This window comes from Dipodomys spectabilis, unplaced genomic scaffold, assembly GCF_019054845.1.
Source record: "Dipodomys spectabilis isolate Male_0828 unplaced genomic scaffold, ASM1905484v1 ptg000024l, whole genome shotgun sequence".
Taxonomy (NCBI): domain Eukaryota; kingdom Metazoa; phylum Chordata; class Mammalia; order Rodentia; family Heteromyidae; genus Dipodomys; species Dipodomys spectabilis.
In genome coordinates this window covers 27,225,194-27,246,397 of record NW_024870701.1, presented here as the reverse complement: position 1 = coordinate 27,246,397, position 21,204 = coordinate 27,225,194, and the positions used below count along the sequence as shown (strand labels likewise).

The 21,204-nt window shown below is 41.4% G+C and overlaps 1 protein-coding gene and 1 pseudogene across 1 annotated transcript in view; both read right to left on the bottom strand.

The window, feature by feature from the left end:
* The window catches only part of Me2 (malic enzyme 2), a 58,959-nt gene extending 39,503 nt beyond the window's left edge, over window positions 1-19,456 (bottom strand). The window contains exons 1-2 of the mRNA XM_042675366.1: window positions 19,221-19,456; window positions 3,868-3,987 (exon numbers count right to left, since the gene is read on the bottom strand). Of these exons, the coding sequence (XP_042531300.1) occupies window positions 3,868-3,975 (108 nt within the window). The 5' untranslated portion in view covers window positions 3,976-3,987; window positions 19,221-19,456. The remainder of the gene's footprint in view (window positions 1-3,867; window positions 3,988-19,220) is intronic.
* LOC122104440 lies at window positions 572-1,149 on the bottom strand (annotated as a pseudogene).
* Window positions 19,457-21,204: the final 1,748 nt, after the last annotated feature.

Genomic DNA, 21,204 nt, shown 5'->3' with positions numbered 1-21,204 from the left:
TCTAGCAATCTACAGTTTTGTTATTCCAAATGAAGTCCTTTAAGATACAAAGCTCTGGCTAAAATAAACTAGAACCTGTAGTAGGATCCCTTCACAGCCTTACATCTTTTTTTTGTGTGTGTGTGTGTGTGTATGTGTGTGTTTACATTTATATTTTTCCCCATTCAATCCTTTTGGCTGAAATACATTCATATATTATTTGGCTTTTTTTTTTGGGGGGGGGGTCCGGTCGTGGGGCCTGAAGTCTAGGCTTGGGTACTGTCCCTCAGCTCTTCAGCTCAAGGCTAGCGCTTTACCACTTGAGCCACAGCGCCACTTCTGGCTTTTTTCTTTTTGCTTATGTGGTGCTGAGGAATCGAACCCAGGGCCTCAGGCATGCAAGGAAAGCACTCTACCACTGAGCTACCTTCCCAGCCCTTATTTGGCCTTCTTTATCCTCCCCTCTTATTATGAAACCTTCCTGTCATTCAAGTCAAACTTCTACTCCTTTACTAATACCCCACCTCCAGTTGTCATTTTGCTGTGGAATTTTATCTTCTTCATTAGAGTTCTCTTTTAAAATTTCATTTCATCATAAATCTGGCATGTGAGATTTTAATTGCTCTGTCACAGTTTTCTCTTCTTCAGTCAATGGTGACAACTCCAGGTCTGTATGCTTTTGTAGTTCTTTTTTTTTTGGGTCCGGTCGTGGGGCCTGAACTCTGCGCCTGGGTACTGTCCCTCAGCTCTGCAGCTCAAGGCTAGTGCTCTACCACTTGAGCCACAGCACCACTTCCGGCTTTTTGCTTATGTGGTGCTGAGGAATTGAACCCAGGGCCTTGAGCATGCAAAGCAAGCGCTCTACCACTGAGCCACCTTCCCAGCCCGCTTTTGTAGTTCTTGTATCATGGTCATGGTCTTATTCAAAGTAGTACAAATGCGGCTCTTAGTCTCTTTCTGCTCAACAACGACTGGCTTAAAACGTGCATACAAGGTTTGATATCAAGACTTTAAGGCTGTCAATTCCTTTAAAAGGGTAACTGGATTTTTCTTGCCTGCTGAATCAGGGTGATTAGCCTTGATTTCATAGTCCAGCCTGTACTGAATGTAATCCAGGTCAGAATCAGCTTTCTGGAACATCAGTTCCAGCTTACTGACCTCCACCTCCATGTTTAATAGTTCCACAGCCTTACATCTTGACAATGATATTTTGCTTAAAAGAAATGTTTATTATTATTATGGGAGCAACTGGAAAAATAAAGAATTTAAATGGCAGGAGAAATTTGAGAATTACTGACTGTTGTTAATAGTGTTCCATTTCTTTCTTAATTTCAGAAGGACTCCTACAGAACCAACACATAACATTATCAACCAAAACTCTGGCTTCTCTCTTGCAGCCAATTCAAAGAATAGAGGAGTTGAAAGAAAATGAAGAACATTTGGGGTGGGAGGGGGGAGAGGGAGGAGCGGGAGGCGTTGGGGAGGCTATGTACATAACTGGAGCTGGCCCATCCTGTCATCACACAAATAGTTTTACAGTTGTAATCATAATAGCCTCCATTTAAAATGCCTAGGATTTCCTGTCTGATGGAGGGATCATTAATGCACAAAATAAGATGTCACTTAGTACCTTTACAAGCTTTAAGTCTGTGCTAAAAATGATATTAAATTATTATATATTTGCTGCACTAGGTTTCCATTAAGGGCTATAAAGCAGTTCTAGAACTCCACAACAGGGGTGGTTATACAACAGTGAATGTAATGTAAATGAATGACACATTTTTAATGCTAAACAGTTATTACAAGCATTATCACAAGTATACCTTTAATACAGAGGGATTACAGACACATCAAAAAGGTTCAGAATTCAATCTTGCCTTTTTACTAATTATAGTAGCAACAAACTCTTTAAAATAAGACACATAAATACCTAAGAAGTTATTAATTCAGTTTACAGTCTGTGAAGCACAAACCTGATTTCTTAACATGGTATGTCTCCAAGGAATCCTTGACCTGTAAATTGAAAATCCTTTTATAGAAGTACTATATAATGCATTTAGGTTATCCTCCTAGAAATTTCTCACTTAATATACTTTATATATTCCTTATAGCCACTAAATCCCTGCAATAGGTTTTAAGTAAAATAAGTAAACAATAAATAAAAACAGCACATTTAAGAAATGTCTACTAAACCCAAGATATTGACAAAGACATAAAGTATTTGAACTGTACTACCTCCAATGGAACCTAAATCAAGAAGAGATAAATTCATGGAAACATAAATAACAGCTAAATACAAAATAACCATATAGATTACTTGCCATAGAAACAGGAAGATAAAATTAGTTAAGAGTTTCAGAGCAGCGAGCAACCATTGCAGTCTACTGCAGTGTGAAATACCCCTACTAGTTGTGAGTATATGTTGATGGGATTGAATGCAGGGTCTCAAGCATTGTAAGAAAATGGGCCACCACTGAATTCCATTCTCAGGCCTGGATTTGGAATGAACTGCATGTTGAAGAGCAAGCAAAATCTGTAAAGTGAGGCAAAAACAAGAGGGGGATAAAGATACCGTTGATTAAGCTTCATGTAAGTCACTAGGTATATGCTGAGTCTGTGCAAAGTACCAGAAATGCAAAGATGTAGTCTTCGGTGTGATCTCTGGACACATTTCCTCTTGTTGGCCTAAACTATGCTAACTAAGCATGTCAAAGACTTTATTTTACTCAGTACCCAGAAAATATCATTAAGGGGGAACTAATTATTCTTGTCAATTTTCAGATGACTTCAGGTAAGTTAAGAGAACGTATATAGATGCCCAGTCACATAGCAAAAAAGAGCTGGAACCAGAAGCCGGCTGTAAAGATGAAAAACCAACCCTCTTAACTATTCTATTTAACAACTTAGCATGGCAGTTCATACCTGTAATCCTACCACATAGGATGCTAAGGCAGGAGGATCACAAATTCAAGGCCAGTCTGGGCTACATGGTAAAACACTGTTTCAGAAAAAAAAAAAAAAAAAGAAACTACTCACAGTCATTATATTTACTACCTAATATTGCCATTAAAAATAGAGAAATCTGCTGCTGAGTCCAACTAAAAAAAAATAAAAAATAGATAAACTCATGACTGGGTCTTAACATTTCCTATCACTTCTATCCTAGGAATGGTAATAGAGTTAAGCCAGGCACTGGTGGTTCGTGCCTATAATCCTAAAAGCTGAAATCTGAGGATCATAGTGCAAAGTCAGCCTAGTCAGGAAAGTCCACGAGACTCTTATCTCTAATAAACTACCAAAAACCCAGAAGTGGAGCTGGGCTCAAGTGTCAGAGACTAGTCTTGAGTACAAAAGCTCAAGGACAGTGCTCCCTGGACCAGCACAACGAAATAAAAATAAAAAAAAAAGTCAAAGGACTTTTGTCTTTGAAGCCATTACCCATTCATTGAGCAAAATTGTTATGTGAGAGGATTTTTGTTTAGTAAGCTGGGTGGAGGCTCCTTTCATAATTTTGACCCCACCCTTCAAAGACCTAACTGGTTGGCCCATACTGAGTATGCTACAAGCTCAGTAAATGTAAAAATACTTTATCTTGCCCAAGAAAAACAACCAGAAAAACCCAGCACAAAACCTGGTTGCAGTGCTATTCATAGTTGGTGGTATTTTGCTTCGCAGTTGAGTCTTTTCTGTTAGCTAAAGTTGTGAGTATGAAATTTAGGAGACATAAAGTAGCTATGTTTTTTTTCAAAGGGAATATGAAAAGTTTATGTAAAGAAAGCAAATGGCGCTGAAAACTTTCAGTATAAAGCTATCAAATACCTATCAGTTTTCCTTATCAAACCTTTATCAGAAGGAAGGAAAGTCTGCGCTGGCATGGATGTTACCAACCTTGTTCGTTCTTGGGTTCAACATGAGTGGCTTGCCTTTCTCTTTCCGGTGCAGACGACGGCATGCCAAAGTACACGGAGAGGTGGCTACTCTTAACCGGGAAAACATGTTTTCTTTCACCTTCAGAGAAAGCAAATAAACCAGTGAGGAAACAAAGAACTGCATGTGCATTGGCTCTCCGTTTTCAAAAGCAAGTTTAGAATGCTCATCTTTCCCTGAGAGACCATGCTGTTTCAGAACACATTTATACTTCCACAGACTGTAGCAATTGTATCAAGGCAGGGATGGTGGAGGCAAGCTCAATTTTCTTCATAACACTCTTAAGTTCCTGGGCCATTAACCACAGCTACTATTTACACCTATCATATGCCAGAATCTGTGCCAAACATATAACTTCTTTTTTAACATGTAACTTCTTATTGCACCCGTGTGGTGAGGTATATGTCTTCATGTGAGAAAATATATAAATATAAATAGAGATGTTAAGAAACAAATGAACATTTAATGAACGTCAAGGAGAGTGTATTTTGGTTTTGTTTTTTTCCTTTTTTGGTCCTGGGGCTTGCCTAGATGCTGGCCTTGAGCTTCTTTTACTTAGGGCTAACACTCTACTACTTGAGCCACAGCACCACTTCCATTTTTATTTCTGAGTAGTTTATTGGAGGTAAGAATCTCACAGATTTTTCTGCCCAAGCTGGCTTCAAACCAGGATCTTCAGATCACAGCCTCCTGAGTAGCTAGGATTATAGGAGTAAGCCACCAGCACCAGGCAGGAGTTTTAATGAGTCCTGGCTCCACTTGAGCAAAAAAGCTGAACAAGAACTCAAACCCCCGAGTTCAGGCCCCAGTACTGGACAAAACAAAACAGTGTGGGAGTTCAGTTTGGAAGTAGGAAAAAAATGACAGGAAAACTAAAATACACACATTTTGGGCCAAAAAGCTATCAAAAAATCTTAATCTAGACATTTGTTTATTGGTGCCAGTACTGGGGCTTGAACTCAGGACTTTGGGCTTTTCTTTGCATTTTTGCTCTACTATTTGAGCCACTGCCCTACTTTTGTCATTTTGCTGGATATAGAGTCTCGTGGATTTTCCTTCCTGGGCTGGCTTCAAACTACCTGAGACTATCTCCAATCAACCACCAGAAAACCAGAAGTGGCGCTGTGGCTAAAGTGGTAGAGTGCTAGCCTTGAGCTGAAGAGCTCAGGGACAGAGCCCAGGCACAGAGTTCAAGACCCATGACCAACAAGAAAAAGAAAAAGAAAAAAAAAAAGAAGAAGAAAATTCATGTATTTTAAAATCAACTGTTTTAAAGGAAATGATTCACAGACATTGATATTTTTATTGAGGTGAGGTTTCACTATATATTCTAGACTGGCATTGAACTCAAGATCCTCCTGTTTCAGCTTCCTTGGCTACCAGGCCTGGCTTCAAAGCTCTTAACATTTCACTGTTGCCACTTCTATCTACTTCCAAAATACCTTCATAACACAAAAGGAAACATATTTCCATTACAGATATTCCTCATGCCTCCTTCCCAACTGTATTTATGGATTTGCCTCTTCTAGATATTTCATATAAATGCATTGCTTAATACAACCACTTACAGTATCAAGAATCAAGACATGAGCCAGGAGCTGGTGGCTTGCACCTACAATCCTAGCTACTCATGAGGCTGAGCTCTGAGATAAGAGTTTGAAACCAGCCAGGGCAGAAAAGTCTGTGAGTCTCTCATTTTCAACTAACTAGATAAAACAAACAGGAAAAAACAGGAGCAGAGGTGTGGCTCAAGCAGCAGAACCCCAACCTGAGTAAAAACAGTAAGGAAGAGCATAAGGCCTGGAGTTCAAGCCTCATATTGGCATATCCTGTCCCCTCTCCCCCAAATCTAGAAATACTACAAAACAAGTGACCTATTTTGTCAAAAATATTAATGCCACAAAAGACAAAGAACTATTGCAATTCATCAAAATTTATTTTTTTTATTTTATTTTTTTTGTGAACACACTGTACAGAGGGGTTACAATTACATGGGCAGGATAATGCATACATTTCTTATCGAGCATTGCAGCCTCCTCCTTTGTTTACCCTTCACATCCCTTCCCAGCCTCCCCCCTCCCCCCCCCCCCAATCCTCCCCGCCTCCCCCCGCCCAATTCACCAAAATTTAATAGATGATAACTAAGTACAAAACTTGACCATGGACTAGACTACATTATTGGGGAAAAATTGTTTTTTAATAAAGAGTATGACTGAGAAAATTTAAATGTTGAAGACAGTAGAGATTATATTGTATGTAATTTAAAATTTTCTGAATTTGATAATCATATAAAATATATTCTTGCTCTCAATGTACACTACAGGGTAGTATACATCATATCTCATATATGTTATATAATATATATTATATATAATTTGAAATGTTACATATTATATTATACATTATATCATATATCTGTTACATATTACATATTATATACATAATATATATAACATATATGTGCATATGTAACCTGTCTTTCAAAGTGATTTGGAAATAGACTTTAAGAGAGAAATAAATACAATCAAATACACATATTAAATGGAAGGACAAAGGGTGAACAAATTCAGCAATGGTACTCATTGGACATTATGTTGTAGATGAATTATACAACTTATGGGTGGGGATGGAAGGGAAAAACTGGGAGAGAGTGAGGGAAGGGGTGACACTGTCCAATAAGAAATGTACTCTTTAATTAACTGTAACCCTTCTGTACATTACTTTTATAATAACAATAAAAATTTAAAATAACATCCCATAAAAAAGAAATGTTCTCTTTTTTTTTTTGTCTTTTCTTTTTTGGTACTGGGGATCGAACCCAGGATGTTGCACTTGCTAGGCAAGCACTTTGCCACTGAGCTACATCCCAGCCCAAGAAATGTTCTCTTTACCTGACATATAACTATAACCCCTCTGTATATCACCTTTATAGTAAAAATTAAAATAAAAAATACGTATATTAGACTATGTTTATAAAACCAAATCCAAAATATAGTTTAACCAACTGAAGGAAATCCCTAAGCCTGTAGGTACTGTGGCTTACAGACATAATCCCATTTACTCCCAGCTACTCAGACACAAAGACTAAAAGGATAGCGGGTCAATAAAGTTAGGAAGAACCACCCCAACAAATAAGCTAGGTATGCCGGCCAATGATCTCAGCTGTACAGGATGCATTAAGTATGCTGGCCAATGATCTCAGCTGTACAGGATGCATTAAGTATGCTGGCCAATGATCTCAGCTGTACAGGATGCATTAAGTATGCTGGCCAATGATCTCAGCTGTAAAGGATGCATTAAGTATGCTGGCCAATGATCTCAGCTGTACAGGATGCATTAAGTATGCTGGCCAATGATCTCAGCTGTACAGGATGCATTAAGTATGCTGGCCAATGATCTCAGCTGTACAGGATGCATTAAGTATGCTGGCCAATGATCTCAGCTGTACAGGAGGCAAAATCTTGATTTGAGGTCAGCAAAAAAAAAAAAAAAAAAGACTATCAAAATAATTAACTTAAAAGCAAAAGAGCTAGAGGTGTAATTCAAGTGGTAGAGCATCTATCTAGCAGATAAGAAATCAAAGTCCTCCACCAAAAATATCTCTGAAGAGCAGTCTTTTAAAGATTTTTTTTTTTTGGGTCCGGTCAGGGGGCCTGAACTCTGGGCCTGGGCACTGTCCCTCAGCTCTTCAGCTTAAGGCTAGCACTCTACCACTTGAGCCACAGCGCCAGTTCAGGCTTTTTTTTCCTTTTTGCTTATGTGGTGCTGGGGAATCGAACCCAGGGCCTCATGCATGCAAGGCAAGCACTCTACCACTGAGCCACCTTCCCAGCCCAAGAGCAGTCTTTTAAAGGAAGATTTTAAAATAAGCTTTTTTAAATTTCCCCATGTCCAGATTTATACAAAAGTTACAAAAATAGTATAGAATTGTTATATAGTTTCCCCCCTTCTCATGTTTCCATAGGAGAATCTGACACAATAGGTTTTCTAATGAAGAAAAATGTTCACTATACTTTAGATATCATCCTCAGACAAGTCCTTGGCTTCAAAGCGGCTCAGCTGTATTGTTTTATGAAAAAAACAATATTGTGTTATGGGAGTGGCATTTGGCACTCAACGATGGGCTTGTGGCTTGTTTTTGTTCAGTCCTTGACCCAAGAAAGGTCTTTACATTTTTATATGGTTGCATGCACAAACATCCATGCCCAGAGATGCTTGTGGCACACAATGATAAAGTAGTGACTCACTAGTCATCACCAAAAAATGTTGCTGCCCAGAATAATAAAGGCTACAGATTCCTGTGATCTGAAAAGCACAATGTCTGCTACCTGTGTTTTACACGCACATGCACGCATGCACACATGCACATAACACCCACATACCACACCCAGGTCTGGATGATAGTGGCATTATTTCCGAATTAGTTCTATAAGTATATCAATTCATAGATCAGCAACCAAGCGATGTTTTGTGTATGTGGTGGTACTGGGATTGAACTCATGGTTTTGTTCTCTTGATTAGCTTTTTCACTGAAGGCTAGTGCTCTTCCACTTAAGCCACACCTCCACTTCCAGCTTTTCTCTATTCACTTGAGATACAACTGTTCTGTTTGGGTTGCTCTGGAACCTCAGATCACAGCCTCCTGAGGAGACAGGAATTCAGGCATGTGCTCAAATAAACAACTCAAAAAAATTTTTTTTCATCAAGGTCTTTTTAGCAGCCCAGTCTGGCAGCAAATTCAAGATCCTAGCAAACTGTCAGATGCTTATCAGTAATTTTCTCTTTCTTTGAGTCCATGGTGATTATAAAGTGACTGCAACAGAAAACAAGTCAGATCTAAAAAGGGTAATAAGGAGGTAAGGTGGGAGACTTTTTATCAATTTGCAAAATTCAGTAAAAGTACCTCTTAGATTGCCTCTTACATATTCATACAAACACTTCAGACAATAATTCTGTGAGGCCTCTCTCCTACTATCCTGCCCATTTCTGTGACCAGACAGAAATGCAAGGGTTTAGGATTAAGCAATTCTCCAGCAGAGAGCAATGGAGTGTCTTATAATTGAATTCAATTCTGATCCTGTCTCCAATGAACACAGGGTTGAGGGCTCGGCCTCACAAAGCTGCCTGTACTTCAGCTGTCACCCATACTTCTAACCAACCAGCTTATGTATCTGGGTTCCACCAAGGGGTCTGACCATTTGCTGGGACAGTTCACAAAACTCAAGGAAAAATACGACTATGCCTATGATTTTTATTATAAAGTATATATAGAAAGGATACTGATCAATAGCTAGATGATGAGATACACGGGGCAAAGTCTATGGGAGGGAGTAGAGCACACCAGCGCTTTCGTGTGTTTGGAGAGGAGAAGCTCAAGAAATCCTGTTCTAGAGTGTACTAACAATGCCCTTTCCTGAAGTCAAGGGTGAGGCTGAGCCTTCACTAAGACCTTCACAGAGATTAGCCCTGTGAACTTCCCAAGGGGAACTACCCCCAACTGACCTCTTTTGCATTAACTGAGACGGTCAAAAGGAGTCATCATGAATAATAAAGGACACTCCTGCCACTCACAAAACTCTTAAAAGAGGTTTAGCTTTGTGCCAGAACAGGAACAAAACCCAAACTTTTCATCCAATACTTCAATATATAATTATGACCCAAATAGCCTTTATAGAACTTCCTTCCCAAAACAGAACAGCAATACACACACACACACACACACACAATCAAGTATATAAACCTTAAATTTAGTGGTACTTTCCTCTGAGTGGCTTTACATATATATACAGTCTGATCTTGAATCACAACTACAGCTACTACAAATATTAGACATTATCTACTTTAATCCTCTGGTCTTTTCTCCCTACTACTTTAAAGCTCTTAAATGAGAGAAGGAAAGGGTCAGAGGCAGAAAATGACATGTCCGATTTCACTTACCTGTCCCAAATTTTTCAGCCCTTGAGATTGTGTTGTGCTTCTTTATTCCATGTGTCTCCTCCCTTCCCTTCCTTCCTTTCAACGTTCCATTTTTCAAGGCAACATTTCAATGATTACCTAATTTCCCAAACTTAAATTCTGGGTTTGGTTTTTTTTTTGGAGGGGGGAGGGTGGTACTTAAGGTTTGTTGTTTTTGTTTTGTTCCATTCCTAGGCCTTGTCTGGGCACTGTCCCTGAGTTGTTCTGCTCAAGGCTTGTACTCTACCACTTGAGCACAGCTCCACTTCCAGTTTTTCTGGTAGTGAGTTGGAGATAAGTATCTTTCCTGGGCTAGCTTGGAACCTCAATCCTCAGATCTCAGCCTCCTGAGTAGCTAGAACTACAGGCATGAGCCACCAGCACCCAGCTCACTTCAATTTTTCTATCTACATTTCTACTGGACTTAAAACAATCACCTGTACATGTTTTGTAACTTAAAATTCCAATTTTGGCTAGACGTTCTGCTCAAGGCTTGTACTCTACCACTTGAGCACAGCTCCACTTCCAGTTTTTCTGGTAGTGAGTTGGAGATAAGTATCTTTCCTGGGCTAGCTTGGAACCTCAATCCTCAGATCTCAGCCTCCTGAGTAGCTAGAACTACAGGCATGAGCCACCAGCACCCAGCTCACTTCAATTTTTCTATCTACATTTCTACTGGACTTAAAACAATCACCTGTACATGTTTTGTAACTTAAAATTCCAATTTTGGCTAGACAAAGGTGTCTTATGTCTGTAATCCTAGCTATTCAAGAGACTAAAATCTGAGGATTGTGGTTTGAAGCCAGACAGCCAGAGGCAGACAAATCCTTGAGATTCTTACTCCTAATGAACCAAAAAGCCAGAAGTGGGAGGGCTGCTCAAGTGGTAGAAAGCACAAGGCCCTGATTTCAACTTCTAGTACTAGTACATGCATGCACATGTGCACACACAACACCCATACACACACACACACACACACACACACACACACACACACACACACACACACACCCGTTTCACTAAACAGATTTTTTTCAAGACTCTTCCATGACTTCAGTATCGTAGTTTTAAGTCTGCCTAGATCTACAGGCTGTAGCCTAAAAGCAATTTTTTCCATTAGTGTCTGCTCTAAATGGGCGGAATTCTAAACCGAACTTCAAGGGTTTAGGATTCTACTTACTGTGTGGTTTCCCAGTTCATCTAATATTGGTTGCTAAAGATGAACAGGACCTGGGGAATCAGTTTCTATCTCCTGTAGAGCAATAAACACTTTGGACCCTAGGTGGAATTTATTGTTCTCTAGCTACCCAAGGGTTATCTGTCTTCAGCTCCAACTCATTGCTAGAGGCTCTTTATTTCCTGCATGAAGTTATTTCCCTTCGGTGCTTTCAAAGTTGGCTCTGTGTTCCTATTTCACTTCTATTATGCTTGAAGAGAAGGAAAGGGGTTTTGTTTTGATTTGTTTTTGTGCTAGTCCTGGGGCTTGAACTTAGGGCCTGGGCTTGAGCCTAGCTGCTGTTAGCTTTTCCTGCTCAAGACTGATCTTCTACTACAGCTCTACTTCAAGTTTTTTTGGTGATTAAAGATGAGTCTCATAGACTTTCCTACTTGGGCTGGCTTAAAAAAAAAATTAATAGGAATCACTGAACAAGGAAGGGTTTCACTATGCTATTTCCATACATGTCAACTATGTATTTTGCTCAACCTCACCCACTCTCTCCAACTCCACTCCCTCTTAATACAATTTTAATAGATTTCATTGTACTATTTTCATACATGTGAGTAAACTAAGCAACCACATTCATCCTCATTCACCTTCTTGGTTAGCCTTACTCAACCCCAAGGGTGCTCAACTCCTCACAAAAGCCTGTTTTACAGAAAGGAAGATTCTAATATATGACTAATCACCTACCTGAAAGTGGAAGTTGATTCACTCCTCTCTATGTTGTAATTCTTTAGTCATCTACAGTGCACATGCCAGGATCAGAATGAGAACTACAGTACTGCTCTCAAACTCCTACTTAAACCTGTAGCCATCCATGCCTGGATCGCACTTGCAGAATGTACATTGAACAGAATTTATCATATCTATTACCATGAAAGTCCTTTGGCTTTTTTTTTTTTTTTTTTTGGTCCAGTCATGGGGCCTGAACTCTGGGCCTAGGTGCTGTCCCTCAGCTCTTCAGCTCAAGGCTAGCGCTCTACCACTTGAGTCACAGCGCCACTTCTGGCTTTTTTTTTCTTTTTGCTTATGTGGTGCTGAGGAATCGAACCCAGGACCTCAGGCATGCAAGGCAAGCGCTCTACCACTGAGCCACCTTCCCAGCCCCTTTGGCTTCTTTTGTAGAAGTTTTTTAAAAAATAAAACCTATGAACATAAACAAAAAAACTCCAAACAACCTGATATCCTTTTCATTCTTGTTTTTAAATTCAAAAATATACATCACCATAGGCTTCCTAAGATATTTAAATTTTTGTTGTTTTTTTTTGAGACAGGTGCTAGCTATATAACAAAGGTTTGCCTTGAACTTTGTTGGTGGTGGTCATGGGGCTTGAAATCGGGGCCTGAGATTTTTGGCTCAATGCTAGCACTCTACTACTTTGAGCCATGGCTCCAGTTCCAGTTTTCTGATGGTTAATTGCAGATAAATGCTCATAGACTTTCTTTCCTGGGCTGGCTTCAAACTAATTCTCAGGTTTCAGCCTCCTGAGTAGTTAGGCTTACAGGCAGGTGCCACCAGTGCCCAGCTTGGCCTTAACAAGGGTTGAATTCAGAGGCCTGATACTAGCTTGGCTTGCTTGCTTACCTCTGGTACTCTACCATTTGAACCATGTCTCTAGCCTGTATTTTTGCTGTTTTATAAAAAATAGTCCTGAGGACTTTCTGCAATCAAATTTCAATCTTCCATATCTCTGAGAAGCTAGAATTACAGATGTGAGGCAACAGCAGCTCCCAAGCTGCTCTTGAACTCAAGCTCTTGCTGCTTCTACCTCCTGAGGGTTAGGACTGCAGGTGTTGACAAGCAAGGTCCCAGCTACCCCCAAGGTTTTTCACAATTTCTTTGTGCCTAGGACTCTTTTTTAATTAATTAATTTGTACATGTGGTACCAAGGAATTGAACCTAGGGCCTCAGGCATGCTAGGCAAGCACTTTACCAATAACCACATTCCTGGCCCTGGTGCCTAGGAATCTACACTACCTCAATCTAACAGTAATTTGATGTCAATTGATTACATATAATTCAGAAGAAAAAACAGGGATAGAGGCGCTGCTTTGAGCAAACTCTAGTGATTCTATTTAGACAGGGAGTTTGCTTTATAAGAGATTCCTCACTGATGTGTTCAAATAGTGAGTGCTGCAGCACAGTTTTAGATTTCAAGTAATTCAAATTTGGCTTCGGTAGCTGTTTTTAGGGTGGTATTGCATGGAAGATCTCTATCCTTTCCTTTTCAGTTATTAAGGTACCACAGAAGGTATGAGCGGCTGGTTCTAGGCATAGGAATTCTGTATATGCCAAGTTTCTACAACTAGAAAAATAATAATTAGCCCAATAACACATTACTAATAATACTAGTTACAGCAAAGTAGTAAAAAAAATGTACTAAACTTTCTTTCTGCCCACACCCCAAAAGATGGCTACAATAGTATTAACAGGAGAAGTCAGGTGCAAGTGGCTCATGCTTATAATCCTAGCTGCTCAGAAGGCTGAGATCCTAGGATCACAGCTCAAAGCCAGCCTGGGCAGGAAAGCCCACGACTTTTATCTCCAATTAACCAGCACAAAACAAAACAAAAACACACACACAAAATCCCTAACCCCCCTCCAAAAAAAACCCACAAAAAACAGAAACAGAATGGCAGCTCAAGTGGTAGCATGCTAACTTTGAGCAAAAAAGCTCAGGGAAAGCCATTGCCCAAGGCTGTAAGTTCAAGACCCAGGACAGGCACACACACACACACACACAAAACAACAACAACAAAAATAAAACAGAAGAGATGACACTTGGTTGAGTGGAAAAAAAAACCCCTAAATGATTCTACCATTTTAAAAACATGTTAAAAAAGAATGATATGTGCGGTTCTACCATGAAAAGTGAGCATTGTTTACCACAATAAAAACTTTGGCACCAAAAAAATTAGATTAGCACTACCACAATATACTGGTGAGGTAAGCAAACCTAAAACAATGTGGAATACATCATAAATAAAAGAGGATCTGAAAAAAAAAAACCAACTCATATTTTGATGAAATGAGAATGGGTCTAACAATGTCTTGATAATAGAGGACTTTCTTTGAGTTCAAGTTCCAGAAAAGTCTTACTTCCCTTAGATAATTGGTCCTTGATTTCCCTTGATTGTGCTCATATTTGATTTGTTTTTGCTTATATTTAATACCTTTATTAGGTTTATGTGTTTTCTGCTACTTTTGTTAGGATAAATTCCACACATCTAACATGGTTTTGGGTCTATATAAGCTTTGTGTTAGCTGTATTCAGGGCTGCTGGTCTTTGAGAAGAGTCCACCAGCAGTCCCTCCAACTCTCCAATAAAGACTGGCAATTTGGCCTTTTAAGTGGTGGCTTCTCTGTTTCTCACAACTGAATTCCTCTACAACACTGCAATTAGAAATTAAGATCAGTATTTATTTTGATACATGAAACTTTTACTTTCAGTTCTTGGTTAAAAATCTTTCTCTTATCAAATGCTGAATTTCATCTTTCTAACCTTTGACTGAGACACCTATGATGCCCAAATTAGAGAATTTAGGTAAAAGCACCATAATTAACGAGTTGAGGTGGTAAAACCATTCAAATTAATAGAGAACTTGATTGTATTATTGATAGATATTAAAATATTTTAGATAGATATTAAAATAATTCTCACAGCATCTTTAAAACAGATATAATTCTAAAAGAAAACGTAAGGAAAACAGTCTGTTAAGATTAAAACTCAGGACAGTTACAAACAGTGGTGGTCTCATGGAAGCACAATAGAAAGGGAGGCACCTAACACCCCACTTTTTTTTACAGATAAAACTAAAACAAATGAGCAAAGCAGAAACAGAAAACAAAAGAAGGTGAGCACTCTAATTTTGGTAAGTATGCAAAATAAAATTGCTTACTATGATTTATGGGACACACCTCATTTCTCACCCAGTAAGGCCACTGCCCTTCACCCTGCCTGGCGCTTTACAACTGTGAGCACTGATAACAGGAGGGCTCTTGAACTGAGAGCCATGGAACTGCCTCTCAGTGGTGTTTACAAGCAGGATTGTTAGGACTGAAACTGTTAGGCCACTGGCTGATACAGACTACTCTATTCTCCCAGAGTGTCTGGGGGATGTAGGGACAGACAGGTGGCCAATCCCTCGAGGGGAGAGAGAGGCACTGTTCACTAAGGTGAAGTCATGAGTTGGGTAACTGCACAAGCTTTGCAGTTAGATAAGACTTGAATGTGAATCTTAACTCAGCTAATTACTACTTTAGAATCAGCTGTCACCCACATGTTCCCAAATGATCTGAGTTGGTGTTGCTCTGGGAAAGGTTTTCACCAACGTATGACCAAATGAGGAGAAACTAGTCCTATTCATCATACTAAACTTATTCTTTGTTTTTATGGGGTTTGTTGTTTGTCTTGTTTCTGTTTGTTGGTTATAGGGCTTGAACTCAGGGCCTAGGTGCAGTCCTGAGCTTTTTGCTTAAGACCAGCATTCTACCACTTTGATCCACAGAGCCACCTCCAGTTTTCTGGTGGTTAACTGGAGTTAAAGAGTCTCACAGACTTTCCTGCTTTGAACCACGATCCTCAGATCTCAGCTGCCTAAATAGCTAGGATTACACTCATGAGCTACCAGTGCCTGTTGTTTTTATGTTTGTTAGGACTCTTTTTCCTTTTTGTTGTTAAAAAGAAAAGTGAGTGAGTGTGTGAGTATGTGTGTGTGTATGTGCTGGTTCTGGAGCTTGAACTCAGGGCCTGAGTGCTGTTCCTGAGTTTTGTTTGTGTAAGGTCCATTCCTGGATGGTGAACAGACCCCGTCCAATACCTGCGTTACCTAGGCGACTGGCACACCTGGAAGAGGTCACATCTGCATCCGCTGAGATCACATCTGAATTTGATATGGCCACACCTTTCTCTGCCCATACCCTAGATAAGGCCTAGCCCAGGCCCAGATGCTCTCTTTTCTAGCTCTTTCCCAGCTCTCTCTCTTTCTCAGGTCTTTCCCAGGCCTTTTCCAGCCACGTGGAGTGCCAACCTGGCCTGGTCCCAGCAGGTCTACTGAATAAACCTACCCCTTACCTGAATACCATGTGCGTGGTGCTGTTCTTGCTCAGCTACCTCTTTTTAAAAACCTAACAGTTTGCTCAAAGCTAGCACTTTACTACTTGAGCCACAGCTCCACTTCTAGCTTTTTTGGTAGTTCATTAGGGATAAGAGTCTTATGGACTTTTCTGCCTGGGCTGGGTTTGAACTGCCATCCTCAGATTTCAGCCTCCCAAGTAGCTATAATAAGAGGTATGAGGTATATGTGTGTGTGTGTGTGTGTGTGTGTGTGTGTGTGTGTGTGTGTGTGTGTGTGTGTGTGTGTGTGTGTTTGGGGGGGCAGTCTTGGAGCTTGAACTCAAGGCCTGGGTACTGTCCCTGAGCTTCTTTTGCTCAAGGCTAGCATTCTACCACCTGAGGTACAGCACCACTTTGGGCTTTTTCTGTGTATGTGGTACTGATGAATTGAACCCAGGGCTTCATGCATGCTAGGCAAGTACTCTACCACTTAGCCACATTCCCAATCCTAAAGTATCTTATCTTTTAAGAAAGGATGGGGCAACAGATTGCAGTAGTCCTTACAGTCATTAATCTTCACAGAATTAAAAGTTGGCAATCTCCCATCTGGTCCCAATGTCCTTCTACACACACACTTCAAAAGCTTGTCCATGGAGGATAGGGGAAAACAGTCCTAATAGTCAGTGTCATAAGTGAAAATGGAACTAAGATATTGAGGGGATGAGTGGGGTTGGGAGAGATGGGGAGAAGGATGAGGGGGAGGTACTCTGTACTCGTACACTGACATGTTGAACTGAAAACCCTCTAAACTAAAAATAAAATTATAATTAAAAAAAACTTGTCTGCAAAGTGCAATCTGAGATCCACTCCATTGTCTCATTTTCTCCACCAAAGAGAGAGGGGACTTTTAAAGACTTTTGTATAGCGCTAACATACAAAATTACCAAGTACCTCTGAAACTTGCCAGCAAGTTCAAGTTAGAATTTTAAGTTAACATAAAACTTAGTATGAGGGAGAAGAGATGACTTTGCATAAGATACACTATACATATAAGTGAGTGTGTTAAACTGAAACCCACTCATACAACCATTTGAAGATAATATTAGTAATATAAAAATGGAATCTCATGAAATTAAATACAAATTATGCATGAACATCATGACAGTGAGGTTTTAGCCTTAAAATACCCTCTGAGAAAGCAATAGAGAGGGTTATCTGAGTAAAATATAATATATGCATACTTATAATAATACCTATATTTATATATGGTGAAAACCCTTTGTGCAATTAAAATACACACACAGAGAAAGTAAAATAAGGCTCTGTTGAAGGTGTGGTGGTACCAGCCTGAGCACTAAGGGCTAATGAAGAGGGTGAATGTCAAAGTAGTTTGTTTGCATGCATGAAAACAGCACAATGAAACCTGTCAAAACTGGTTTAAGAAGGGGAAGAGGGAGGTTTGCAAATGAGGTTGATCAAGATACATTATATACACTTGTGAAAATGTTGCAATGAACTCCCTTTGTACAAGTAATGTATGCTAATGATTTTTAAACCCTCTGGAATGAATTTTTTCTTATGATTTTTAAAAGTTTTCTATCAGTATGCCAAAAAAAAAAAAAAACACAAGCAAGCTTTTTCTCAGTAACATCTACTGAGCAGGAATGTGTTGTTCATCTCAAGAGGATGAAGAACTTCTACAAAAACATTACCCAGCATTTCCTACAAATGCATGAGACAGCATTATGTCTGCATTTTCAGGCCTCTATGTTTAACTTTCAAGGCTTTCTAACTACCACAAAAGATTCAGGTACAGGTGACAAATCCGTGCTCAACGGTGACTAATTAAAGGCCTAATATTTGAACTTTTTCCCCCTGAATTTATTTCTTCTGCAAGCCATGTAACACATTTGTGGTATATAATCAGCTATCTAGATTTATTATTTGATTTCTAGGGAAATGACTTGCTCTAACTTCCAGAATATTTTGAAAACAAAAATTTGTTACATGACTATTACTCTGCAATTAGCTGAAGGACTGGTATGATGCTTTTAAGGAACATAGATGGTTTATAAAGAGAAAGGGCAGCGCTATAAAGTTAATATTGTCTGAGTTTGAATCCAGGCTCTCACTTGAAAAAAAAAAAATGTGGTCTTGGGCAAATTACTAAGTCTTCCAAAGCCTCCGTTTCTTCGGTTGCATACTGAGAGATAAGAACAGTACAATCTCAAAAAGGTTATCCAGACATAATCCATTTAGGGAACACTGCCCAGCCCATCACCAACAACAGCTGCCCAATGACTGCCAACACTAACAGAAATAACAATGCTCTTCACTGCCTTGCTCACAAGTGACTGGCACAGACACTAATAAAGCAATCCACAGATGAAGATGATAAGACGTGCTGTATAGGCACACTTCGGTTGTTGTGATCACGTTTCTAAACCACAAGGAACCTCAATTTTCTAGAATTATCTTTGGAACCACCCCCCCCCCCCAAAGAAACTAAGTCTCAAGTCACAACACCAGGCAGAGTTGGTTACTAAGAAACACCTGTCAATCCTGATCCCCACATGCCATTTCATAAGAATGGACAGGACCCTGCCCATCCTGGAAGTTTCCAGCCTGCGGCAACTCTTTCTTTTCAAATGAGGAACACACGCGCCCTCACCTCGGCCGAACACCAGATGCTTCCAAAGGGGATAACGAGCCACAAAATGTCTTTAACTGGCACGAGCGGAAAGCAGGATGCTCGTGACTTGGAAGGCACCAGGCTCTGGACTCCGGGTCGGGGTGGCAGGGGCGCCCCGGCGCCAGCGCGCGGGGGAACCGAGAATGCGCGTCCCAAAAGCATGCATCGGGCAGAGCCCGGGGCGCTGGCACCCAGGACCGAGGGGGGTTGGGGGGACCCCTGTCCTTCCCCCCACCCCGGTGCCCATCCGCACGCGTGGAGGCCGCACGGGGCTCGCGGGGCCGGTGTGGGAAGGCCGGCGCGCACTCTGCGCCCCGCGCCCCGCGCCCGGAGCCCCGCGCGCCGCCGTGCCTGGAGGCCCGCACTGCGCGCCGCACCCCAGCCTTACCGCGTCTCACCCGCGACAGGTGGTGGTGCACCCGGAGAGGTCCGCGGCCCTGCCTGCCGCCCGCCCGCCCGCCCGCCCGTCCGTCCGTCCGTCCCGCGATGTTCAGCCTCGGCGCCGCCCGGCCTTGCTCCCTCCGCCGAGCTTCCCGAAGCCGGCGCCAGCTCAGGCTCGCTGTGGCGAGGGCGGCCCCACACTCGCCGAGGTAGCCAGGAAAGCAGCGCAGCCCGGCGCGGCCATGGGCGGACGGACGGGCGCACGGGCCAATGGGAGGCGGGCGGGCCGGGGTGGGCGGGGCTCCGCCTCAGGCCGCGCGGCCTGGCGGCCCAGGCTCGGGCTTCCTCGGCATCACCTTCCTCCGCCCGGTTCCTGGAGGTTAACTGTCTTGGGGCCGCCTGCGCGCCCGTGCGGACGTGACCCCGAGGGCAGGTGAAGTGCCGAACAGAGCAAGAGCAGCTCTGATGTGCACAGCTCCATTAAAGAACGGAAGGCCGGCTTTACTGCAGACCCCCGCCCCGAACTTGCCCGCGTCCACCCGCGTGGGGAGAGGGGGGGGGGGGGAATGGGGAAGCGCAGAGTGGTGCGTTCGCGCGAGAAGACGTTCTGCGCATGCGCGGACCGGGCTGTCCCGGGTACCAATCTCGAGTCCCGGGAAGAAAGCCGTGAACCAGGATGTGGGTCTGACCTGGACCACCCACGGATGGAGAGCAGGCAGGCGACAAAGGCCAGAGCTGGACCTCAGGCTGGAGAATGGAAAGGAGGCAGAGGGAACACCCAGGAAATGCGAGGACTTCTGTTTCGGAGCGGCTTTTATGGTCGTGGGCACGACTCTCTGTTCTACAAAATTCGATGCCGTTCTCCACGGCTCCTGGCAGAGTTACTGACGCACAGGGAGTTAGCTGACCATCCATGCCTTCACCACCGCTATAAATAGATATTATATGTCCTCCCCGAGAAAAAGCACTGCAACAGTAAGTCATATTCCTAAAGGGAGCAGGACCCATACCTTCCCACATCTGTGCCCAACTACGATCAGGGCTGTGCAGGGCATTTCTTCATTCTTATTTCAGAAACATTATCACCAGAAGTTTTTTACTGCCATCGAATTTGTATCCTTTTTTAGTGCTGTTAGTATACATCAGCTGGACAAAGAGGGTCTCATTGTAACATTTCCACTATGTATACAATGTACCCTGAGCAATCTCTCTTGTCCATTACTCTTCCTCTCTTCCTTCCCCTTTCCTAAAACAATGTCAAGGTTTCACCGTGCTATTTCCATACATGCAAATAAACTATTTCTAAAATAACCATCCTAATCCGCCCTATTAGGCTTCCTAATTTTGTATACCTTAAAAGCAACGGATGACAATTGCTTTTTTTTTTTTTTTTTTTTAAATAAAGGCCTATGTAGTAAGCAAGAGGCAAGACTTTGAATAAGGAAACTAAAACTGATACAAGTGTAGGATAGAGAAAACTAAAGTAGAGAAAAGTGAATTGTCTGACAATTATGTAAATCCTAGAACAACTACATTAGGGAACATGGAAAGGTGGAGCAAGTGAGGGAACCCTGCAGTTAGATGATAAATGATAGGTATGGCTGCTATAGTAACCACTGCAGTAGAAAAGGAGCTATAAATATGCATGACCTAAAATAACCCTACTTACCAGAAACTTTCAAGATCTGGCAAACTTCAAAAATTCAAGTCTTTATAAATGCTTTCTTTAGAAGAAGTGAAGTTCTTTTGTCTTTTAAGAGGCAGTTTGTCCTGTATTTAGACATATACCAGGTTGAAGGACTGCAGAGCGCTGTTATGGTTGAGACTTATTTCGATTAAATTAGGTGAGTTTAATCTTTGTTAAATGAAGTTTCTGCTAATGTCGAGGAGATAGACACCTGTTTGCCTGATCTACTCTGATTCACAGATTCCTTCTCCATACCTGCAGTGATTAGTCAAAGGGTTTCCAGTGAGAAATCACTGCTGAAGGG